Source organism: Hyla sarda, chromosome 1 (assembly GCF_029499605.1).
Source record: "Hyla sarda isolate aHylSar1 chromosome 1, aHylSar1.hap1, whole genome shotgun sequence".
Lineage (NCBI taxonomy): Eukaryota > Metazoa > Chordata > Amphibia > Anura > Hylidae > Hyla > Hyla sarda.
In genome coordinates, this window is record NC_079189.1 from 495,328,764 (window position 1) to 495,355,528 (window position 26,765).

Genomic DNA, 26,765 nt, shown 5'->3' on the forward strand with positions numbered 1-26,765 from the left:
TAGGGGGGGAGTTGAGGCTCTTAACGTTCAAGGAAACACACTTATCCATGGTCAGGGAGAAAGAGGGAGAAGGAAGCTGAAAGAAAAAATGCACTCACCCAGGTACCAGAGAGGTCCCCGCAGCCATAGGCCCCAACGAGGGATGGGAAAATCAAGGGGAAATGTAGTCTCCTCCAAAGTCCTAGAAGAAAAGAGGAAAGAAAGGGGGAGGGGAAAGGGGAAGGGAAGAGAGGGCACATAAGGAAAGGGAGAGCCAAGAAACACCAGAAGAGACAAGACAAGAGAGACAAAGACACAAAAACAAAGATGAAAGAACAACAAATCACTGAAAAAACCCATCGACCCCAGGGTCAATGAGGAGGCACTCAACAGTAACAAAAGCGAGGTGCTAGAACACCTTAACAGTACCAATACGTTTGAGAAGGCCTCAGTGGGGATATGAGAGAACATTGCCGGGGAAGACTAAACCAGCTCAGAAAGGCTCACCTGACGAGGCCATGCCACAAGTAGCAGGAAAAAATGACCGCCATTAACAACATAGGATACAATAAGCATAGCAAGTCAATAAATTCAGAACAACAACAACAAGGAGAAGTCCTCCCGGGAATAGAGATTAGAGTCCACAGGTATTAGAAGGAGTATCGTACAGTTCGCAGACCCCATCTCAAGGTGATGCGGGAGGGGGACCATGGCGCCCCACGGGGATCAGCTTCTTGGACCCTCCGGACCGCCGATTACGGACCGGTTGCCACACTGGAGGAAGAGGCGGGGATGGGGGAGAAAGTCCCCAGTCTAGGACTTGCGGAGGGGGAATGTCCAGAGCGGAGCAGAAGGCTGGGATGTCAGATTGGGAACACAATACAGCAGAGCGTCCATCTTTACGGGCTTGCAGGGCAAAGGGGAAGTTCCAGCGGTAGGGAATGTGATGATCCCGAAGGACTGCCAGAAGAGGTTGAAGCAGGCGTCTCTTCCTGAGGGTGATCCAAGAGAGGTCTTGGTAAAGCTGAAGAGGAGCTCCATCAGAGTCAAAGTTGCGCCGGGAGCGGGCCTAGGCCATCATAGCCTCCTTGAGCTGGAAGTCATGCACACAACAGATAATGTCTCTAGGAGGGCTGTTTGAAAGGCCTGGAACGAAAGGCCCGATAAGCCCTATCCAATTTAATCCGATGAGACGGAAGTTTATCCAAGAGGAGGTTGAAGATAGCTTCCAGGGTAGTTTGGAGGTCTTCTTCTCGGGTAACTTCAGGGAGGTCCCGCACCCGGATATTATTCCGGCACCCCCTATTATCTAAATCCTCAACATGGTTGTGCATATCGGTGAGGAACTCTGAGTGGGAGGCTACTGTAGATTGGAGCTGGGCCTCTTCCAAGTTCTCAACCCTGTCAGAAACATGCTGTAAATCTTGGCGGATAGAGGCAATTTCAGCACGTCATGCGTCCTTAACTTCAGCAATTAGGGAGCGAAAGTCCTCTTTGGAAGGAATTTGGGATAAAAGCTGGCTGAAGTCGAAGGGTGGTGGTGGTGTAGGGGCTGGGAGCCCAGAGCACTCAATGGCACCGTCGGGAGAGGAGCCCCAGGTGGGCGACCCCCTACCCACCAGGGCTGGGGACCCGGAGCCAGAGGCTGCCATCACAGGCACCTTCAAGGGTACAGGGCCAGAAGTACCCACAGACTGCAAGGCAGAGGGCACACTCCTGGGAGCGCTTCTATATATCTAGCCCCCTGCTGCGCTATATAAGTCTTGACCCCGCAGTGCAATTATATAGGTATTGTCTCCCGCAGCGCAATCATATGCCCCCCGCAGTGCATTTATATAGGTATTGTCCCCCGCAGCGCATGTGTATATATATATATTTTCCCCCCGCAGTGCTATTATAAGCCCCTGGCAGCGCTATGAATAAAAAAAAGTATTCTATTACCAGCGGATTGGGCCGGGCTGATGCGCTGCTGAAAGAATACTTGTCTTTCATAGCACTGCGGTAGCATATGTACATAGAAGCACTGTGGGGGCCAGATAATGCTATATGTCTGGCCCCCACAGCGCTTCTATAATCATATGCCTCCGCAGCGCTATGAATGAAAAGTATTCCAATAGCAGCGCATTGGGCCGGGAAGCCGGCCGGCCCAATGCACTGCTGAAATAATAATTGTCATTCATAGCGCTGTGGCGGCATCTCAATATAGCTGTACTGCGGGGGTCAGACATATCCATATGTTAAACAGATTTGTAAATGACTTCTATTAAAAAATCTTAATCCTTCCAATAGTTATTAGCTTCTGAAGTTTTCTGTCTAACTGCTCAATGATGATGTCACGTCTCGGGAGCTGTGCATGATGGGAGAATATCCCCATAGGAACTGCACAGCTCCAGGGACGTGAGTCATCAGAGAGCAGTTAGACAGAAAACAACAACCCAGGAAGCTAATAACTATTGGAAGGATTAAGATTTTTTAATAGAAGTAATTCACAAATCTGTTTAACTTTCCGGAGCCAGTTGATATATAAAAAAAAGTTTTGGCCTGGAATACCCCTTTAACGAAAGGATATGCCCGTTATGTTGACGGACGTTATTCAGCTGTTAGCACCCGTTATTTATACGTCTGTTTTTTTATTTTACAATACAGAAAACGGATGTTTAATAGCGGATGAATGAACTATAGTGTGAAAGGAGCCTGAGGTGTCTTTACTTTGCTCGGGGCAGAGGATGTTTGCTTCTCTGTTGGATTGAATGAATGTAAGCAACACCCCCTGCACCCCCCTCTATTATAAAGCTCAGCAGGAGAACAAGAACTATAGAACTGTGTGTGAATACACAAGAGTTGGTGGTGTTTGGGAAATTTGGAGAACTCATGTACAACTGTTCATGACTTAGATGGGACGCAAAATAATAATGTGTCTTATGATAAGATTGTTGTTTATTTGCTGATCACTTTGTCCTTGTTATCAGCACCTAGTAATAGAGTCCGAACCTGACACAAACACTGCCTCAGCCTCCCTGCCTCCCCTAAGAAACTTGGTACATCCCTCTGCAAGTTGGAGCATAAATACACAAGGGCTGCAGCTCTGCTCAGTTACTTGTGGAAGGAGTTGCTGCTACTACCGGTGGTCTGCACATCTCAGTGTAAGGGTCTTCTCAGCTCACATTGTAGTATGGATCACACAGAAGTACTAAAGCCACAGACCCTGGATGAGCTGATTCGGATTCTGCATGAGATCTTTTCCAGTGATCGAGTAAATATTGAGGAAGTCCAAAATATCATGGAGTCCTATGAGAGTAACCCATTGGAATGGGCGAAATATGCCAAGTTTGACCCATACAGGTATTTACTTACAATAACCCTAAATGAGTTCTTCTGCTTTTTTTTCACTTTTAGAGTATATTTGGTTACAATGAATGCATTTTTATACAATAACGCTATAAAAAATATTTTTGAGGATCCATAAGTTGTATGGACATAATATTTATGAATATGCATCCTTTTATGGGCAATGTCAATACATAAAAATACATTGTAAATGAATTCTAGAATGCTCCTGTTATAATGCCAGATGACATAAATACACCACTAGTAATTGAATTGCTTTACTGTGCAGCACTGTCAGACTTCATATAAAACCTGACATATGGCACCTTCTCCTAAAGGACAGCGTGTAGGGATCATTGACAGCGTGTAGGGATCATTGAGGACTCCACGCTGCCATAACATCACATAATGAGTAATCTTATCATCTACTGTATATATTATTATGTAGCTTACATTAACATGAGGATATATGAGCATTTTTCTCTTTTCACAGATGTTCTGCCTTTTCTTCTAGAGCAATGTTTCCCAACCAGAGCGCCTCCAGCTGTTGCAAAACTACAACTCCCAGCATGCCCGGACAGCCTTCGGCTGTCCGGGCATGCTGGGAGTTGTAGTTTTGCAACAGCTGGAGGCGCCCTGGTTGGGAAATACTGCTCTAGAGGGTTGTGAATTTCTGATTCCAGCCACGTAGTTGGCACGATGGGTTTTGTCTGGCGTAGTCAAGTGACGGACCATAACCAGGGAGTGCTTTGGCATTCTAGAAAAATCCCATTGTCTTGGCTTTACCTTTAGATATCAGAGGGTGTAACCAAAGAAAACAAATCAGTTTAGTTAGGATTTATAAGTTTTAAACACACCTACAGCTAATAGTTCACTATTTTGCACTACTTGTTATGCATGCACTGGAGGTGGTTATGCATGCATGAGCAATGTGCTCGTATTGCCAACAAAGCTGCGGCATTCTGTGTCTTTTTCACACTTTCTTCTTCCTGCTAGACAGTAGAAATGAAGTTCTTTTGCACATGCCACGCAGAACATACAGAATTCTAGAGTTCTCGCTGGGAGTGGACAGGGTGTGTGTATGGGAGCCAATCACATGTCATGGATATTGACACAACCACTGGCTCTTGCCAGTTCAGCTTTACAGCAGTGCATAGCTGAGCGCTCGGCTTATCCACATCTAACCTGTGTTTTTTTTTCCTTTTTTCTCTACTGATTGTCTAGTCACTTTTTATTGCATGTTAGTTTTCTTTAACAGCTTTTTTTTCCACTTCCCTTTAACAGCTACTAGAACAACTAAACAACTACTGTCGGCAGCTGGTCCTTTTTTTGTCATGTCTAAAGCATTACTGTCACTTAGAAAAAGTTTTGACACGTCATACAGATATGGCCCCTTTCACGCTGCCGTTGTGCCCCGTCGGAAAACATCCATTAGGCTCTTTATTTTTTTATGCCTTCTTTAATGTTCATTATGCAAACTGGGCACAATGGGCAACAACGGGTCCGGACAGATCCCATTTACCATCATGGGGTCCGTCAGGCGCCATTGTCTTTTTACGGGAGTAGCGGGAGAAAAAGACGTTGCATAATGTATTTTTTTTCTTCCGCTATTCTCCCCTGTTTCTTTCACCTGTGTTGCACTGCCGTGTCACAATGGCAGTGTGAAAGAAGCCTATGTCAAAGGTTTTGATCGCTTAAGGTCTCTGTACTGAGACCCCCAATGTTTTTTCGATCAGTGCACACTTCACTCCCAGCTCCAGCGCTTGCTCTGATTGACTGCAGGTGATAGGCTCCATGAACTATAATGGAGTCCATCTCCTGCAATGGGTGGGTACAAGTGAGCGATGGGTCAGGCTATATCTAGAGATCGTGGGGGTCTCGGCACTTAAAATAACATGTATGACACGTCAAAAGTTCTAAGGGTACATTTATACTGGCACATTTTGCTGAAGTTTTTCCCGTCCATTGACTTTAATGGGTAGGAAAATCTGCAAAATACACAGGTGTGAACATACTCTTAAAGGGATACTCCGGCGCTAAGACATCTTATCCCCTATCCAAAGGATAGGGGATAAGATGCCTGATCGTGGGGGTCCCGCCGCTGGGGACCCCCGTGATCTTGCACGCCGCACCCCGTTAAAATCAGTCCCCGGAGCGTGTTCGCTCCGGGTCTGATTACTGTCGATCACGGGGCCAGAGCGTTGTGACGTCAAGGCTCCGCCCCATGTAAAATTACGCTCCGCCCCCTCAATGCAAGCCTATCGGAGGGGGTGTGACAGCTTGCATTGAGGGGGGCGGAGTGTGATGTCACACGGGGCGGAGCCTTGACGTCACAACGCTCCGGCCCCGTGATCGACAGTAATCAGACCCGGAGCGAACACGCTCCGGGGACTGATTTTAATGGGGTGCGGCGTACAAGATCACGGGGGTCCCCAGCGGCGGGACCCCCGCGATCACGCATCTTATCCCCTATCCTTTGGATAGGGGATAAGATGTCTTAGCGCCTGAGTACCCCTTTAAAGGGGTATTCCAGGAAAAAACATATAAAACATTTTTTTATATCAACTGGCTCCAGAAAGTTAAACAGATTTGAAAATTACTTCTATTAAAAAATCTTAATCCTTTCAATTATTATCAGCTGCTGAAATTGAGTTGTTTTCTGTCTGGCAACAGTGCTCTCTGCTGACATCTCTGCTTGTCTCGGGAACTGCACAGAGTAAAATAGGTTTGCTATGGGGATTTGCTTCTAAACTGGGCGGTTCCCGAGACACGTGTCATCAGAGAGCACTTGGACAGAAAACTCAACTTTTTAATAGAAGTAATATACAAATCTGTTTAACTTTCTGGAGCCAGTTGGTATATATAAAAAAAAGTTTTTTTCCTGGATAACCCCTTCAATGCCAGTAAGGCTGGGTCTCCACTTGGCAGTTATTTTTTTTTAAAACTGCCACTGCAGTTCGTGAGCCAAAGCCAAAAGTGAATCCAACAAGAAGTCCTTCCTTTATATTTCCTATTCCTTTTAAATACATTTCTGCTTTGGTTCAAAAATTGCAGAGGTAGATTTCCAAAAATCGTCCAAGTAGAAACACAGCCTAATGCTTTAGGGCTCTAGGGTATTGCTCTAGGGTATTTTACGCTGCAGATCCACCGACTATGGACCCTACAGTGCTACCTCCATCTATTCCTGCTCATAGTGTCAATTCACCGCTATGATCAGACACCCTGCGATGTGCGTCGCCACGCACATATGCAGTATACTCACACACTTTGCGGGCACTACCACTGCTCCCTGAGCTAACCCGAGAGCAGCCGCGATGTGTGTGAGTATACTGTGAATGTGTGTGGCAGCGTGTCTGCTCGTAGTGGCAGCGTATGAGCAGGCACAGATGAAGGCAACACTGTAGGGTCCATCGTCAGTGGATCTGCAGCGTAAAATACGCTGCGGATCCGTCGGTGTGAACAAGACCTACAGGAAAATATAAACAGTTTTTTTTAGTTGTTTTTTTTCACCCATATTTTGTTTTGTAACATCTTGGCCATTAATGTTTGCTCCATCTGGCTCTAGTGGACCTGAGAATTATTTAAAAAAAACAATAAATTCTTAGTCTAAGGCTATGTTCACATGACGAAATGTTTTATAATTCAACACAATTCAGAATTCTGCAGAAATTCAAAACTCCATTGACTTTAATGGGATTCCGCCGTGGAATTGCGCAAAATTTAAAGACCAGAAATTCCGATGTATGAGTGGGACAGTGAAATCCCATTAAAGCCAATGGGCAGTAAATTTTGGCAGAATTTCAGGCGAAATTCCGTCATGTGAACATAGTCTAAGGGTCTATTCACAAGGCAGAATTTCCGCATGTGGAATCCCGCACAGATTCTATGTGGATTCTTCCTCAAATTAAAACTCAATAGACTTCTATAGGATACCACACTCCCATTCACACTTCTGAATTTCCTCATGCGGATTCCGCACCAGTTCTGCACTAGCCAGAAACCACCCAAATGAATGCGGAAGAGGAATTGGTGCTGATTTGTGGAAATTCTGCCCTGTGAAAATTCTTTTTTTGTTGGACTGCTTAATTGACTTTAATTAGTAAGCTGCAGCTCCACAGAAAATCAAAACATTGAGCCATGTACTATCTTGTGGACGGCAGCTGTCACTCAAAAGATAACATTAATCAAGTAGATTTTCAAAAAGTTGCATTGTAGCCCTAGCCTTTGGCTATGTTCAGACGGTGGAATTCCGCCGAAATATTCGACTCCGGAAATTCTGCTGCAGCAGAGTCCCATTTATTTTGATTGGATTCTGCTGCATCGGAATTTCTGTAGCGTAAACATCTGCACAGAAATCTCGATTTCGGCATCCGCAGAAACAATGAACATGATCATTGTTTCTGCAGATTCTGCTCAGAACTGCAATGCCGTCTATGGAGAGGGCGCGTTTCCAAGTGGTCCTAGATGGTGAAACACACTGCAATTTTTGAGCCAAAGCTAGAAGTGGATTCTAAATAAATGGGAGATATAAAGGACAGATTTATACTTCTCCTTACAGCTGTATCTACTTCTGATTTTAACTCAAAAACATCAGTGCCAGTTTTCCACAAAAGTGCCATTTGTGACAATGGGCTTAGACACTTTTGCACTTCGTCTGACAAAGGGGCATAGTTTATTGGAGAAAGGGTGTTCTGTCTATGAAAATGGGAGTAACTTCCATGAAAGGGGTGTGAACTAAAATTGACATTGTGTGGCACAGTTTTGGCACATGATTCTGGTATAAAGTAAGCCAACTAATAGTCGGTCTAAACTTAGACTAGACATTGGAAACCTAGACTAGACAAGCTCCAGATTTATCAAATAGTATGAGACACTGTAAGGCTTGATTCACACGGCAGAATTTCTGCGCTGAATTGGGCACTAAATTCTGCATGAAAATTCTGCATGAATTTATAGCCAATTCACTTCAATGGAATTCCTGCAGCAGAAATTCTGCTCTGTGAATGGAACAGCAGAATCCCTTTGAATTGGCTATAAATACTTGCATGAGTTTTCTTGCAGAATTCAGTGCAGAAATTCTGCCGTGTGAACCCGGCCTGATAAATCTGGCACGTTTGTAGACTAGCCATCTACTTTTGCACTAGTCTTAGTCAAGATTAGCAACAAGAACACATAGTGGAGCACTTCGCGTCTTCTGGAGTTTACCAGATACACTGCTGATCTCTTCTTTGCACTATGCAGTGTTGTACTTTAGCCTCATTCAAGCCTATGGAGCTTAGCTGCAATAGCAGATACAACGCACAGAAAAGAGCAACACTATATTATAACAATCTGTAGGGATCACAGGGTATCCACCAATAGTCTGTGGATAGGTGATAAATATCCCCATCAACTTAGTGTTCAAGCTACACCCCAATATACCCCATTCACTTGAGTGCAGCTAAACTACTGTATGACACCAGACAGTGCAAAGACGAGACCTACAGTCTCTGGTAAACTCCAAAAAGGCCACTACAGTTTTTTAATTCAGTTTTCGAGCTAAAGCCAGAAGTGGATAGAGCAAGAAGTGTTAGTCCTTCCTGTCATTTCCCATATTTATTTATTTATCTTTTGATCCACTTTAACCTTCACACTTTTGTGTTAAAAAAAACTGCTACAATCATTACAACCAGACAACTGGGTCAGATCACTGCTAAAATGGCAGGTTCCTGATATGCAGTGGTTAGTACTGTTTTATATGCGCATGACATCACTGGCGAGGCCCATAACAACTAAATGCTTTTTGGAATCATATTTAAAGGGGTTGTTTGGCGGAATGGTTTTTCTTTTAAATGAATATGCCTAGGCAAAACAAAAACTCAGTACATACCGTCCACGCTCCCCCGCTGCCTTTGGTAAAGCTGCTCCCAGCCTCTGGTGCCCTCATCTTCTGGAAGCTGTGGCCCAATACCTCAGCTGGTGCACAGCCAATCACTTATGCAGCATTGTCCTGCTTAGCCAGTGATTGGCTTAGCAGCAATTGATTTATTCAGCCACACTCCTCTTCCTGTTGCTGGGAAACAATATGCCAGGGTGCCTTTCAGCCAATCACTGGATTAGGCGGGGCACTGCTGCAGTCAGAGATTGGCTGTGCAGGAAGTAGCAATTGACATATTGGGCCCCAGCACTTTTTATAACTGATACCAGTTTTCATAATAAAGAAAAACCCTTCCACCAGGCAAGACCCTTAAGCAAGGTGTTGCCACAGTAGAGTTCTGGTTATGTTCCAGTTTATGTGGTTCTGCCTCTAAACACTTTGGGGGAGATTTATCAAAACCTGTCCAGAGGAAAAGTTGCTCAGATGCCTATAGCAACCAATCAGATCACTTCTTTAATTTTTCAGAGGCCTTTTCAAAAAAGAAAAACTATCTGAGTGATTGCTATGGGCAACGCAGCAACTTTTCCCCCTAGACAAGTTTTGATAAATCTCCCCCAAGTTTCTGGACTCTGTTTCCTTGAATTCTGTATCCTTGTTCTTGGACTTTGGTTTCTTGCTGTTTTCCTGGTTGACTCTGCCTGCTCCTTTACTCCACCTATGCCTGGTTTCCACACACATCCACACAATCCTTTTTGAGTAGTTTTTGAGACACCTGCACTGTCCAAAAGAACTGGCCCACTTATCCCCACGATTTCCCAACTTTGTACCTTTCACATAGAGGCACATATAGTAAATGAGTGGAATTTGTCTCCCGCTGTTGCACTTCTTTATAGACATATATTATACATATAGACAGCTTGGGTAGCTGAACAGGTTTTTACAGAGGGAAGGAGGGTGGTTTGGGAGAATGGGGATTGGCCGGATAGTTGCAGCCAATCCCTGCTCTCAAAAAAGAAATATGAATCAGTGATGTGAATTCTATTCACATCACTGGCCGGCCGCTCTGCATCTCTGCAATAGATAGGACGATCGCATCAGGTGTCAGGAGTGACACCCACATTGATCTATCCTTAACAGCAGGTACTACTACTCCCAACATGAGCACACTGCTCCATGCTGGGAGCTGTAGTACCTGCATTAATAGACAGATCACAGCGAGTGTCACTTCTGACGCCTGATGCGAGCGTCCTGTATAATGTATAGATGCGGACGGCCGCTCTTCTTTGGTCCCCTGCACTGACATATATATACACTTATTCATATTTCCCACAGAGAGTTATGATTGTCTGGAACCATCTGGCCAATCACAGCTCTCTGCAGGAAATATGAATAGGTGTATTTATATGGCAGTGCAGGGGACCATAGAAGAGCGGCCGGCTTAATCTATAAATTATACAGAAGGATCGCAATGGACCCGGGCGCTCTGTCAATTGGTACAGGTACTACTCCTCCCATCATGGAACAGTGTGAGTACAGTGATCCCCCGACCTACGATGGCCCCGACATACGATAATTTCAACATACTCTCAGAGGCTGCATCAACATACAATGCTTTTGTATGTCGGGACCATCACATAAACGGCTATCCGGCAGCGCAGACTGCTCCAGCTGCTGCCTGATAGCCGTTTAATGTGCCCTGTGTGGTCCGGTGAGTGTCACTCACCTGTCCCTGACGTTCCGGACCATCCTCTTCGGGTCCGGAGCAGCGGGGACCCCCCAGGGACGTGATGGTGGCGATGGAGAGCGACGATCCAGGGCAGTGGTGATGGTCCGGAGCGGCGGGGACAAGTGAGTATAACTTTCTATATTACTATTGCATAATACGATGGATTAAAGTAACAATGGTTCATTTCTAACGAATTACCATTGTATGTTGAAAGTTCACTGTACTACCTTAAAATGTAAAAAAGAAAAAAAGTTAAAAACACACACACACTACATTTTTATTATTGTCGGCTACATTTTAGTGCCCTGCCCGCACACATAAATTGATCCCTGTTTAAAAATTCTGAAAATTTCATTCTAAAAAAGATACATTTCGTTAAATATAATTTTTTTTTTTTTTAGGGTTTTTTTTTTTAACGGTACCCTACGAAATTTTATTAAACTATTTATCTCCATCACTTTTTTGGATCGTCAAAGTCCAAAAAAAGAATAAAAATCTCTGGCAAAAACGCCAAAGTTAGAACCCACATGGCGTTTTTCTTGTAATTTTTTTCACTCCCATAAACTTCTATGGGAGGAACCGCCAAGATTTTCCTTAAAAAACACCAAAGTCTCAACAAGAGGTCGTTTTTGAAAAACTGCCAAGGAGCCAAAAATAGCTGAAAAACGCCAAAAGGATAAAAAAAAAAACGCCAAGTGGATTAGGCATTTTGACTTGCAGCTAACATCTGGCCACAGCGTTTTTTCACAAGAAAAACGCCCAGCAGCAGAATGGGCATTTTTATTGGCATTTTTGCCCCCCAAAAAAACAAGTGGAAACCTAGCCTTAGGATATAAAAGCAAGCTGTAACTCTCCTGGAACTAAGGATGGTTGGCAATCGTAAAATAAAATTGCTTTTTAATATTTCACCCCCTTGCTGTTGTAAAGGGCTCTCAGTTATGAGACGTGACAGGCTGTGGCACTTGAGCAACTTGGCTTAGAAATGAAAAGGTGATTTTAATTTCAGTTTTAGGAAAAGTAAAGTTTTCCTTTTATGCCCCATGGCTATGTGCACACGGCAGAATTCCAGCGTCTGCAGAAAGAATAAAACATCTACTCTATATTCTTTCTGCAGATCTCACTCAGAAATGCATTGCCATCTACGAGACGTTGCATTTCCGACCAGTTCTTGCGCCTGCCAGAACATTGAAATGTGCGGAATATCCGCCCAGACATTCGACACTGAATCAACTGTGTTAATACAGCCTTACGGTATTTCTAGGGTGTCTGCAGCTCTTAGCACCATATACAGCTGACAGATTCCTATTAAAGAAACTTTAAGGTTAGAATTAAACCGAAAGTCATATCTTGTTTAGGGTCATAAGGCGTGCCCTTTTGGAATTTCCACTATCTTTTGTCATTTTAGGACCTAACAGGTAGATGTCAAATCTAAAATAAGTGACTAACTCTGTAAGCTGACACTTCCAATACATGCCAGAAGCAATAGTTCTGAGGACTGTACTGTTCTTACAGATAGCTTTTCTGCACATCCATCACTAGATGTTAGCAGATGCCCACATTTTACTATCGAGAATATATTTGACTATTGAGAATATAGTTGTATTTTTAACATCTCCATGTGAACAATATATTGGCCCAGTATAGATTATTACATTTAAATTGTTTTGTTTTTAATGGAAAATCCAAGTATTAAAATAACAGAACTTTCGAGATCCAACTGGATCCTTGTAAGTGAACCTGGACATAAGATGTTATGCTAGGTGAGCTACAGGAAAGGATTATGCCCTTGAATCTGTTGTCACCAGCTAAAGCCTGTTTAAACCACATCAAAGAATTCAGTAACAGAGCCAGAATATCCTGGCAGCTCATACATATATTTGTTTAAATAAGCTGATAAATGTTTCCATTTGCTTCCTGAGTCCAGTATTGTCAATGCAAACAATAAAAAGTAAGTATTCTGAATTTTAATGTAACACTGAACCTATAGCAGTCTATGGGTTCATTTGTTACCTTTGTTACTTAGGCCCTAGGTATTTTCTGTTGAGTTTCCTGCAAATACAAGAAGAACAATATCTCGGCATGCTCCATAGGAGGCTGTATTCTGGAAGGTTTAAATCTAGGTGAAAATACAGATGCATATATGTGTACCATACATGTACACATGGTACACAGCTCTGCAATATGGACCCAAATGGACTTCTACTGCCTCCACAAGGTTTGGTGCACACAACTCTGCCATGTGCATACATGAATAGTTTTTATCACCTTAGACCCTTATCCCCTATCTACAGGATAGGGGATAAGTGATCACAAGGGGTACAAGAGCCCAGACTCCCATGATCTTGAGAACAGACCTTTCCGAAGAGGATGGTAAATGGAGAAACTGTTCAGACTTGACAATTGCTCCATTCATTGTCGATGGGCGCACCGAAGAGTAAGAGTACAGTAAGAGAGTACTGTTTCAGAAAAGATGACCAGTGGAGTTCTGTCACCTGTGGGTCTGAAGCTGTCTTTTTATATTAGCATAGCATTCACATTTACTTTAGTTCTGTCATTGTCTGCAGTAAGATTACTGTAAGATTAAAAATTGCTGATATAAACTGACAGCATGTATGGTCAAGAACTCTTTTGGCAAGAACCACTAAGTAGCTTTCTGGAATTGGTTCTAATCTCTTGCTCCAGACCTGTTTGTTAAAAAAAAAAAGTGGATGTAAATGTATAAATTGTAATAGAATCAAAGATGTATTTGCCAGCAAAATGAGCCTCAAATCCTAAAACATTTTAGTTTTTTTTTGTTTTTGTTTTTTTTTAAACTCTGGAGCATTTTAATTCACATATTTAAAAAAATGTCACATTTTTAAAAACAAATGCGCCAGAAAAGCAGCATTAAAAAAGTCATATTACATCGTGGGGAAGTTTTGTGGTGAGAGAATTCTGGATGTAAAATAGATGTATTTTCAGGGTACGGTAACCGTATTTTCCTACCAATTAAAGTAAATGGTTAGCAAAATCAGCTGCATTTGCTACCTGTTGACATTAATGGGTAGGAAAATATGCAGCAGTGCAAAATATAGCACGTGTGACCCTACCCTAAGACATAATACTGCAGTTCTACAACTCAGAATGTACTTAAATCTTTACGAAAATACTGTTGCCTAACAAGGGAGATAGTAGAATTGAGTGAATTGTTTTGATATATATGTGGCCTCCTTTTTAGAAAGTGCTTCCTTTTTACCTCTGATGTAATCTAATGAACCAGGGATTTCTCTTTCTGACACATAATTTAAAAAAAATCAAAAACAAAACAAGAATGATTATGTGATTTAAACCTTTTCAGCCCTAATGGAATTTTATTTTCAAATGGATCCTAATAGATCCCAATGACTTAAAATTGGTTATGGCGCTATTCATAACTCCAGCCTTGGACAGAACGTTATTACGTAGGATATGTCCTAAATGGCCTCGGCTTTTGAAATAAGGAACAGTTAAATTTTAGCTTACATTTGGTCAAAGCCAATGAAACCTGCTGACCTATTTAGCACACAACCTATTTTCCAGTGGTTATCGATGTAATGAGCTAACCTGGGGTCAAGAGATCAGTGAGCACCTGTTTACTTTGGATTTGATAGAAGTAAAACTTTATGCTAGTCACAGTTTGTGCAGCACATAGGGGATTTTATTTTCTGTAATCGCTTGGATTTAGTTAAAAAAAATTAAGTTACTAAATAGCAAAGTTATTTGCTATTTATGAGATGATTTAATAAGCTCTAGCTGGTATTAATGGTAACATAATTGTATGAGAACTGTGTTGTGGCATCCAGTATAACGTACAGTACGTTCTAGTGGCTCTTATCGCATTGTTCTTTGCTCTATTTGGAAATTTTGAGTTACAGGGTAAGTTTAAGTGGGCACTGAAAACACTTCTTGAAATGGCAAATTAACGAAATTAATCTTTGAAGGTTATTACTGGCACTATAGTCCTGGCACTCATGTAATACTGTGAAATACTTAAGACGTTAACAGAAAATTCTTATTTTGTAAATCAATAACCCATATTATACAGATTTATCGCCTCATAGTAGTGGCCCATGCTTTGCTTCCTTGCCATGGACATTTCTCATCTCTGCTTGTAAGTCTATGTTCTCGAAGAGTTCTTGGGCCATTAAATGGCTGGAATAAACACTTTTAATATTGGCATTGTGTAAGAAAAGGATGCCAACATATACTGCAGCAGGCCTATTTATGTGAATGACCTCAAAGTGATCAGACAGTGACTATAATTGAGCCCCTTCATAAATTTAAGCGTTTATAGTTGCATAAAGTGCTGGCTTTAAAGTATAACTAAACAATCGTGAAGTGGTCTGAACATGGTCACTAGCTGACTAGGTTCAGGACAAGTGTGCCTGTGGCAATATACATCTGCATCCCTTTGTGGCAAACATTGGGTTTTTACATTTATGCCAGTAGCTATCTAGTTCTTACAGTAGAGTGCACAGTAAACCTGAAGCAAACTATTGTCCTTGCCCCTAAAAGAAAGCCATGTTAACTTTATCCATTTTATGGTTATGGTGGTTGACCTGTGACCTTTTAAGGCCTGTGGTCCAACACTGCTTTCACTTGACCATATGAATAGCTTAACTACCTCTTAATGTTTTTTTTTTATCATGGGATCCATCTGTCTTATCTCTGGCCACACACCAAATAGAAGGTGATTTCATTTTAATGTATCTTTGTTTGGTTTGCAGGTATACAAGAAACTTGGTGGATGAAGGAAATGGAAAGTTTAATCTCATGATTCTCTGCTGGGGTGAAGGAAACGGCAGGTAAAATATTCAGAATTATGGTTAACCATTACATACATTTAAAAATAAGAACATTCCTAAAAAGCCTCTTATATAATTTATGCAAACCCTGCCCCATTTCCAGCCCAGTTCCTGCATTGACCTACCAAAATTGGAATTGTTGGCATGTATGCAATTATATTAAAGCTATAATCGATTGATTTAGCAGAAAATAATGTTGTCAGCAAATTGTATATTTGAGCCTGCCAAACACACTTCCTCAAGATAATGCAGTTTAGTGATTATGGAAAAGAAGCCGAAGCTCCGAATAGAAAACAGAACTACTGATTTAAATGGCCTAGAAATTAAATAATGCTGTGCAGATATCTCAGACCATTCCACCAATTTCAAAAAAACATTTGTTGACTTTTTCATGTTCTTAAGGAAAACCAAGGCTGGATTAAAAGGGGCCTTAACCACATAGGAACCTGCACCGAACCGTTTCTCCCAGCCTTTCCAGACCCTCTCTGAAGCAAAATGTTACTAAAACACACTTGCATAAATCAGTAGCACTAGCTAGTGTGAGGAAACTATGTTATATAACCTATTAGAGAAAATTCCCTGCTTACACTACATTCTGAACTCCTCATTCACTCTGAAGTCCATCTTGAGAGGAGACAAACCATTAAATCACTGAGGGATCAGTTTACATTGTGCCCATAGAAGTCAATAAAGAGAGGGAGAGGAGGGAGTTGCTGAAGAGTCCCAGAATCATAAAGACTACAGGAGTTTATAGTAAGCATTAGGTCTTACCCCCAGGGCTTGATTACACTACTCAATACTGCTCTGTATTGTCCTATATGCTGCTGCCTCTTAAGGTGTCCTACATAGGTGGAAGGAAGCAGGTTCCCCTCTCCTGTGTGAGACATTTAGGGACAACTGAAATTTGAGGCCCAAAGAAGAGAAATCTGGTGAAAAATGCCATTTACAAGTTATAAAGTGCCATAAATAGTGATATTCCTCATGTATACACATGGCAGCTTATCTTGAAATTTGAAATGACAGGCACACTTTAAAACAAGGTTTCAGCAGTATGATAGTTAGTATATCGCTTATATTAGCCTCCTTGTTTGTCTTCTAGTCTATACCTGTTTTTCACTGCCAAAACACTGTACTGTGCATTTAATATTTTTTTCTCAGGCTTGAAAGTGAATACTTTGATAAGACACATGACTGACAGCTCAAGGCAGTTATGTGCATTCCTTCACGTATACAAAATGCTTGCACTAAAATTTCCATTAGTATAGGTGCTTAGTATATAATAATACTGGTGTTTCTAATTGGTTTATTAACACAGAATTAATAACAAATAATAAAAAAAATGTGTGCCCTTCAGTATGATGTCTGGTGCCCCTTGGTATGATGGCAAAGAGAATTCCCAGCTGATTATGTGTCTTTAAATATTTAATACATAAAAATAGCATAATTTCATTCTTTGTGTTTTTTATTCATTCTTTTTTTTTTTTATTACCTAGTCATTTTAGTAATATAAATGCCTATCAGTAGGATGGAAGCCCTGTGCAACATATCAAGCAGTTTTGTAATTTTAAAAATGCTTACGTGACATTTTGTGATGCTCTAAAGCCAGTTGAACACACTGTAGCCGTCTGTAGAGTAAGCGAAATTACGTCTAGGTAAAAGTTCAAGGTATACTGAAAAAAATAACCTATCATTTGTAAGATGGATAAGGAGATGAGGAGATTGCTCTAGTGACACTCTGTGATTGAACCTTTGAAGATTAACCTCTGCTACTGTAAGACTCTGCTCCATACATATGAAATTTAATGTATTTCATTTATTAACAATTCAATTGGACAGACTTACTATTGCACATGCATCAACATTCTTGTGCAATTTGCGCCAAGAAAAACTGCCTTGCTTGACTCCTGCACTACATTAATGGCCCTGACTTACTAATAGTGGAGTGGAGTTTTCTTTGTGGGTTTTCATTCCCACTGTATTTACTAAGGTTTCCCTACATTTTGCACTTTTCCCTACCGTATATGCCGGCGTATAAGACGACTGGGCGTATAAGACGACCCCCAACTTTTACAGTTAAAATATAGAGTTTGGGATATACTTGCCGTATAAGACTACCCCTCCTACCGCTATGTACAGTACCTTATAGTTCCCCCACATTAGGTCGGCAGCATGTTCCCCCACATTAGGTCGGCAGCATGTTCCCCCACATTAGGTCGGCAGTTCCCCCACATTAGGTTGGCAGTTCCCCCACATTAGGTCGGCAGCTCCCCCACAGTAGGTCGGAAGCTCCCCCACATTAGGTCGGCAGCTCCCCCCCCCCCCCACATTAGATCGGCAGCTCCCCCCCCCCCCCCCACATTAGGTCGGCAGCTCCCCCCCCCCCCACATTAGGTCGGCAGCTCCCCCCCACATTAGGTCGGCAGCCCCCCCCCCCCACATTAGGTCGGCAGCTCCCCCCCCCGACAATAGTAGGCAGCTCTTCCCCCCCCCCCCCACAATGGTAGGCAGCTCTCCCCCCCCCACAATGGTAGGCAGCTCCCCCCATAGACATACAACTTCCAGCCATATAGAGTGTATGGCTGGAGGCTGTATGTCTGTGTACTGCCCCCCACAGTGTTCCGGTCACCGCTCCTCCGGCCCGGGGTCACAATCTACTGCTATGGCCTATGGACCATAGCAGCAATCCCGGGGCCGGAGGAGCGGTGATCGGAACACTGTAGATGACGCGCCGCCGGTCACTCACCAGGCCCCGGCCGCGCTCGTCCTCCTCCGGTCCTCCTGCGCCTCTATGGTTATACGCACGGGAAGTCACTGACGTCCCGTGCGTACAACCATAGAGCGGTGGAGAAGCGCAGAAGGACCGGAGGAAGACCGCAGGAGGACCGGAGGAGGACGCGCGGCGGGGAATGGTAAGTGACCTGCTGACATCCTTATGTCCCGAAAAGATTTTTGGGGACACGGGGATGTCCGGCATAGGAATACTTACGATTATCGTGCTGGCTCCTGTGTGCGGCTGCAGGCGGGGGCCGGCCAGAGCATGTAAAAACTAATTCATGAATACTAAAAACCAGGGTGCCTCCAGCTGTTGTGAAACTACAACTACCAGCATGCCCGGACAGCCTTTGCCGGTCCGGGCATGCTGGGAGTTGTAGTTTCACAACAGCTGGAGGCACCCTGGTTTTTAAGTATACAGTTATTAGTTTGTACATGCTCTGGCCGGCCCCCGCCTGCAGCCGCACACAGGAGCCAGCACGATAATCGTAAGTATTCCTATGCCGGACCTATAAGACGACCCCCGACTTTTCAGAAGAAAATTCGGGGTTAAAAAGTCGTCTTATACGCCGGGATATACGGACCGGTACATTTAGCTTTTTTTTACACATGCTCTGATCTGTCGGGTTTTCCTCAGCTCAAATCCACCACATTTTCTGTGGAAACCTTAGTAAATATGTTGGGTTTTTTGTAAAAATGTTGGGGACACTCCCCCTTTTTAGTGACCATGCCCACTTTCCCCGACGGGCACACCCCTTTTTCATTTTTTTTCAGTAAAACGGGGATTTAATCTGGTTTTTTAAATTCTGGCACAAATTCTGGCGCAGACAGGATTTCTGGCACAGTGCGCAAGAATCTGGCGCACAACCCGACAAAACATGTCTGGTTTACAATACAAAATCAGGGCCCATGTGTTCTAGAAATGTCTGCGCATCTTCCAACAATGGCACGGGATTGTAATGTAAACTTAGCCAACTAATAGTAGGCCTTAATTGAGACTAGACAGTTTACAGATGTGCCAGGTTGATCAAACAGTATGAGCCTCGCTGATAAATCTAGTGCATTTGCAGATCATATAAGTTTGCATGGTCTAAGAATTAGGTAGCATTAGTGCATCCCCCCCCCCCCATTATGCATAAAAGTATTTTTGCCCCAAGCCTTTTTTATACTGCTGTAATTGAGACCATATTATTCCAGACTTCCCTTGGTTGTATAGCAATTTGCATTCAGCTCACTTAAAACACATGGGCCCTCATTTACTATTGCAAACCCGACATGTTTTGTCGGGTTGTGCGCCAAATTCTTTCGCATTGCGCCAGAAATTCTGTCTGAAATTCCAGAATTTGCGCCACAATTGAAAAAACCCTGACTGACTCTCCATTATGCTAAGAAAAGCCTAAAAGGGGGCGTGGTCTCCGAAAAGGGGTGTGTTCCCGACATTTTCACAAAAAAACAACATATTTACTAAGGTTTCCACAGAAAATGTGGTGGATTTGAGCTGAGGAAAACCAGACAGATCAGAGCATGTGTAAAAAAAAGCAAAGTGTAGGGAAAGTGGAAAATATAGGGAAACCTTAGTAAATACCGTGGAAAATAAATTGTAGGGAATTAAAACCCACAAAGAAACCTACACAACACTCTTAGTAAATCAGGGCCATGGTGTTCTAGTCATGGAACCGTATTGTGATTACCAAAATTTGGAAACACTGCAGCTGTCTGAATCCTGCCTTGTAATTTGCAATGCTAAACTCTGGTATTTGGCTAAACAATGAAATCAACCCAAATATTACCCATGTTCTATAACTAGACCATCTGTTGTGGTCACTTTTAGCAAACTGTAAAAGAAGATTGTACCCACAGCATATGACTTTAAAGGGTATATACAGAAATAACTTTTTCTTTACTTATAAAACTGCTCGGGGTTGCAGAAGTTTAAAAACAAAAAAAACAAAAATGTACCTACCAACAGTCCCCTGTCAGCGCCGATCCCACTACTCAGAGTGTCCTGTTCTTCTTTCTTCTGACACATAGAAAGTGCCTGCTCAGCCAATTGCTGGCTAAGGAGGGTCACTGCTGTGGCCAGAGATTAGCTGAGTTGGCACTTCATATGTGTCAGGACTGAGAACAGGAAGCTCTGAGCATCAAGGCTGGCACTGACAGGGGATTGGCAGCATGTGAGTACATAGTTATTTATTTACTTCTGCCAACCTGAGCTATTATAAATTATTAAAATATTTTTCTGGATAACCCCTTTTAATGACATACAAGAATATTCTATGATTCCACAGAAAGTTAAGTATCTCTGTAAATCATTTGCTTTACTTATCTTGTACCACGTTTTAGTAACTTCATGTTTTGTTAGCTGTTTCGATATGAAGGTAAATTCAGAATTCACTTGAACTCTTTTTTTTTTCCCCAAAGAGCAGTGGATTATATTAGTATTTAGGGATACAAGTTCCTGTAATACGTGTATATATTATATAAAACCTGTGAACATCTCCAAGAGACTATATGGCCCCATGTTTACGCCAATCATAAAATAGATTCCTATAGAACAGGGACCAGCAATAGGATTGGATAAAAATGTCAGCGGGCCATAATTACTTTACAAGTTAGGGCATTCTTAGGTAAATGTAAACTGGCGACTATTTAACTCCTTTATGGCCACTACATCATAAAGGGGCCTTATTTTACTGCACTGTAAAAAGGAAGCAATGTAATAAAAGTCCTGTATAGATGTCTAATACCACCCAGGAGTGGATGCATGGCTGCTGAATAACCAGAACTGGTACAACAACTGATCCTGACCTTTAAACCCTTTGATCAAAGGGATCTCTTTTAATGCCATGGCGGTCTCAACAAAATAAAAATGTCTTAAAAAATAAATATTCTGAGCACAAACATCTTATCCCCTATTTAAAGGATAGGGGATTGGATGATTGATCGCGGGGGGACCCGCCACTGGGACCCCCCGCGATCTCCCTGCAGCACCTGCATTCTATGCGGGGCTGCGTCTCCAGTTTCGGAAACCTCTGGGAAAGGAGACATGACTTAACACCACGACCCCTCGTGATGCCATGCACCCCCCCCCCCCATTCATGTCTATGGGAGATGGCCATTACACCCCCTCCCATAGACATGAATGTAGGGGGCGTGGTGTGACATCACAAGGGGGCGTGGTGTTACATCTCCAGTCCCGGAGGCTGCCGAAACTGAAGACTCCGCCCCGCATAGAAGGCTGGTTCTGCAGGGAGATCACGGGGGTTCCAGCGGCGGGTCCCCCGCGAAGAGACATCTTATCCCCTATCCTTTGGATAGGTGATAAGATGTTTTTGTCCGGAATACCCCTTTAACAATTTATCATAATTTTTGTGTTGTGTGTAATACTAGCAAATGTACGTGGATTAGGTATCCCCATTTTTTTTGTAATATGTAAGTGTTTCATCTTTGTACACCAATTCCTTATATATTTATCCATTGCTATACTTCAATAATGACCATAAAATAAAACCCATAAAGCATTTGATTCCAGTTCTCATCAGATAAATTGCTTCCCTCATGCAGCAGTATCCATGATCACACCAACTCACATTGCTTCCTGAAGATACTACAGGGCAACCTCAAGGAGACACTGTATGAATGGCCACAGAAAAAGTCAAATGGAGCGATGGTAAAGAAATCAGAAGAAGTTCTCAAGTTGAATCAATGCGCCTACATCAATGGTAATTTCTGCCGCACCTAGTGCACAAGCTCTCTATTGTGAAGCTCATAAAATGAATTGCCAATTATTATAACCTGACTCCATTTTTAATCTTTACATTTGTCTTTATAAAGTGGTTGTTAGCTTTGATCAGTCCCTATTTGTTAAATAGTTCCCCAATAATGAACTGACCATGGTGTGAATTGGGCCTTATGTTAAGTTAATATGCGCTCTTGTTTCATAATTCACAATTGGGACAATTGGAAACTGTTGGATGTGGTAATACAAGAATCTGAGATGATCTTTTTACCATATTGTCAAATAATGTCATCATCCTGTAGTTTAGGCATCTTTTCTATGTGAATTACCTACTACAATTGCATATATCTGCCAAATGTATTTTGTTGTAAAGGCATCGTAATGTACTTACGCAAAGCCTGTTTGTTTGTCTAGCTTACAGGCGGTTCATCTAAGGTAGATATAGCAATAGCAGATAAACTATTTTTCCCATAACTTTTAAATAATCATACAGTAATCTCTTAGATGTTGCTTCATAGTCAATACTCATATCAGAAGGTTTATGTTCAAGGTAAAACTACAGATTATCTTGTCTTTGCTGTGTTATCTGCCTCGTGCCCACGAACCCGCCCTGCTTGAATCACTCCCCTCATAAAGCCAATCACTGGGGAGTAGTAGTAGTAATATATGCACCTTCACAATCCATGCTGGAACATCGTCACACCCCAAACAGTTATTCAGATTACAGAGAGATTTAGAATGTGATATTTTAAAGCTGTAAACAAGTGGACTCTGTGTATACCAAGCTCCTGTGGGGTCAAAAAACTGAATGTACAATGTCTGGAGGCCCCATTTCAGACTTCCTTAAAGCTCTACTGGATCATTTTAGGCTATGCTCACATTAAAAGCATACCTGTAAAGCTAGATGAAGAAAAATATTTTAGTGTAGTACAATAATCATTTTTCAAAATAACATTAATTTTCAACTCAACATATAAAAAAAAACTGTATGGAGCAGTCATTGCCTGTGTTCTCAGCTATAAATCAGGAGATGGAGCTGCAGCATCTTTCTTTAGTCAACATTTCGCCAGACCCATTTAAAATGATTCAGCAAAAGAATGCCCTAGACATGCACTACCACTACTAAAAAGTACAGTAATATGCAGGAAAGAGCACTAGTAACCATTACAGACTCTCGATGAGTGCCATGGCCTCTGTAAATTACTGATCATGGGGGTGCTGGAATTTAGTCCCCCACTTTAAAGCTGTTGCACATTATAAATTGTTTAACTTTTCCCTTTGTACTTTCAGACTCCATTGGTCTTCACAGAGTGGAGAACCCTAGCCACACAGAGACTGCGGTGAGCCTTCACTTGTACAGTCCTCCATTCGACCACTGCCAAATATTTGACCAACGAACTGGACACAAAAATACAGTAAAAATGACTTTCTGGAGCAAATATGGTGAAAGGGCTCCTCCGGTAAGTGTACTGTAACCCTAAAGATTGTAGTACACTTATTTGACTGGTTGTTTTTGTAACAATGAATACTACTACTGTATGCTAGGGATACATAAGCAAGTGTACAGGACTATCATTGCTCTTAGAATATATATTGCAACATGCTTTTTGAGACTGTTAGCCATAGCCTGATGTGGCCCATGTCCTAAATGCAATCCTACTTAATAAGTAGTCCTAAAGTGGTAAAATTCTTATTCACATTGATAGTGTAGCATAACCTTTTTAGCAGGCTTGGTTGGATATTATCTCTGAGCTCCAGCCTCATCACCTCTGACCAGCTCACATAACTATCATGCTGTAATATACACATATACATATATAATTGGGACATTCAGGGAAGAATGAGTTGGGTTTATACCATGCTGCCTTGTGCTGAGCAATGTAACAGGCAGAGAAGGAATGAATACAGCAGGGTTGTCAGGTTGTTCTGTAGAGGAATGTTCTGCAGCAGCTCTGGGCTATGAACTAGTTGAAGTGCAATGTAAGGGGAGTAGGCTGGTTAGGAAGACTGAAGAGCTGAGGCAAAGCAATTCATTCTGTTTAACATTTGTTTTTATTGGAAGTTTCCCAATATTACATTAGGATAATAGCAATGAAAACACCAGTTTACAACAACATGGAACTGATTTGTTAGAAATATCAATTTGAATAATGTAAAGTCATGAAGTCTACGGCAAGAAATGTCCATGTTCAGTACCTTGACAAAGTGTTGCATCATAAAAGTCGTAATAATACATGACTTTAGAGAATGATTTTCATTAAATAACGTAAATTTCAAAACAGTAAAGAAAATCATAACTACATAACAACAGATTTATTATAGATTGCCTTGGTGGTGTGGTGTCAATGTAATTAACGATATATTATAGTATGAGTTGAATCATAGGCAAATCTCGCCTCCATAAAGCCATTTAGTCGAAGTTACAATGTCCGTTCTGAGTCATTTATTCTGATCTTCGGGTTCGAGGTGCCTCCTGGATCTCCAAAATGTTGAAAAAGCTAAACATAGCATATGTCCGAGTTTGAAATATGATTATAGAGAATAAAGAATGATCAACAAGTGTGTGTATATATATATGTATATTGCCTGAGTTCAAAGTGGTTTATACTTAGAAAACAACTATCCCAAGCAATTCATTCTGAGGAGGCAGGGAAGGGGACTACAGATGTTCATACTATATATTTTCCGATGTCAGGTAAAATAAAATAGATATATATATCTATCTATCTCAGAATGTATAGCATTTATAGAATCCACTAAAAAAAGCAGGTGCCAGCTTGCAGGTGCCAGCTTGCCATCACAGTTCACTTTAAGTAAGTATACAACTCCAAAAAGTGTGAAGAAACCAGTGAGTTTTTTCAGCCCATGTCCAGCAGCAATGTTTCAATTCATCTATAGAACAATTTTTCAAGCAGAGTGATGCACAGCATTATGATGCTTTAAAGGGGTACTCCACTGGCCTGCATTCGGAACATTTAGTCCCAAAGCTGTGTGTGCTCTGCCCCCTCGCTGTTGGCCATGCCCCCTCTTCATGTCAGACCACACACCCTCATTGCAAGTCTATGGGAGGGGTGTGGCTGACCACCCCGCAGCGCGAACACAGCATTCAGAACTAAATGTTCCGAACGCTGGCCAGTGAGGTACCCCTTTAATAGCCCAGCCAAGTGATTACAACAATCAGGTGCACATGTACCAGCCTATTACATAATTTCATATAAATTCATAAAAAAAACATTGTGCATAATTTATATATATATATATATATATATATATATATATATATATATATATATATGTATGTATGATGCATCAAGCTAATGTGGAAAAGTGCAAACAATCAAGTCCTTATAAAGGACTATACACGATTCATAAAAATACTTGAATTATTGTGAACTAATCAACTATTGTAAATTGGAATATACATAATTGATGAGATACACACCCAATTCAGTGTACCCTTAGGGCACCGCTAGTGTGACGGGTCATGTGACGGGTCATGTGACTAGCACATGACTCGCAACTGTCTATTCATATAACACAGACTATAAATGTTGCATGGATCATTTGTGTATATACAGTTGCTACATATTTTACCCCAAAGTTAAATATAAAGAACTTCTAATAACATATAATGAGGAAAGGGAAATATTCTTACAGAATATAAATAATATTGCTTTCTCATTTACAGGCAACTGTACAATCCCAGGAAAACAATTAACTTTGCTCAGAAGAATTTATTGGAATTGTTCTTGAAATACTGTGGAGCCCTGAAGACCATGAGGAAATCTTGTAGCCTCTGAAGTTCATGACCAAACTGTACATATTCCCTCAGTAGGACTCACAAGATGGCAGTTCTGGAATGTTAAATGACTTAAAGTTCTCCTCAGGGTTTAAACCTTTAAATAGTGATAAGTAGCTTTTGTTTTTAAAATGAAAGAAACCTTTTCTTTCCATTTTTAAAATCAGTATAATTGTAACTGTCCACATTTTAACCTACCAAGTTTCTTAAAGCATCAGATGATAGTTCTTTAATGTGAAAACTGACAAGATTTCTATGTGTATAGATTTGCAATGGTCTTGTAACAAATGTACATTTTGATCTATATATATTTTTAGAAAAAAGTTGGCATATGAGTTTGGAATCTTCCCCCCAGGAGCAATAAAGTTCAAATTCATTATTTGTATGAATTATTTTCTATTTTTTGGATAAATACCATTGTATTCTTGTTCGTAGATACTTGTGTGTGCATTTTTTTCCTTAGGCACCAAAATGAATTGCTCATAACCGTACAGAGGGGTTGAGCTACAAGACTTGAGGCCGTGTATCAATGATAAACTCCAACGAAGGGCTGTGTTGACAGTGGAATACCATGTCCTGGGCTACATGTAACATAGTAAGGCTTATGTTCAGAAACTTTTTATTTCAATGAGCCGAAGAATTAGCATATGTTTTGGTGGCTGATCTCTGGACCTATTACACAGGGCGATATTTACAAAAAGCTGTAGCCCAAAATATGGCTGAAAGCATAACACTTTTTACGG

General features: G+C 41.7%; 1 protein-coding gene across 3 annotated transcripts in view; it reads left to right on the top strand.

Annotated features, from left to right (window-relative positions):
* Positions 1-26,410, top strand: part of CDO1 (cysteine dioxygenase type 1) — a 104,046-nt gene extending 77,636 nt beyond the window's left edge. For 2 of the 3 annotated variants that reach the window (XM_056537422.1, XM_056537423.1), the window contains exons 2-6: positions 2,949-3,321; positions 15,635-15,712; positions 22,049-22,206; positions 23,514-23,683; positions 25,912-26,409. In XM_056537422.1, coding sequence (XP_056393397.1) covers positions 3,152-3,321; positions 15,635-15,712; positions 22,049-22,206; positions 23,514-23,683; positions 25,912-25,941 — 606 coding nt within the window. In that variant the 5' untranslated portion in view covers positions 2,949-3,151 and the 3' untranslated portion in view covers positions 25,942-26,409. Of the gene's footprint in view, positions 1-2,948; positions 3,322-15,634; positions 15,713-22,048; positions 22,207-23,513; positions 23,684-25,911 lie in introns of all 3 variants that reach the window. The other variant, XM_056537424.1, reaches the window with a different exon arrangement.
* The last annotated feature ends 355 nt before the right edge of the window (positions 26,411-26,765 follow it).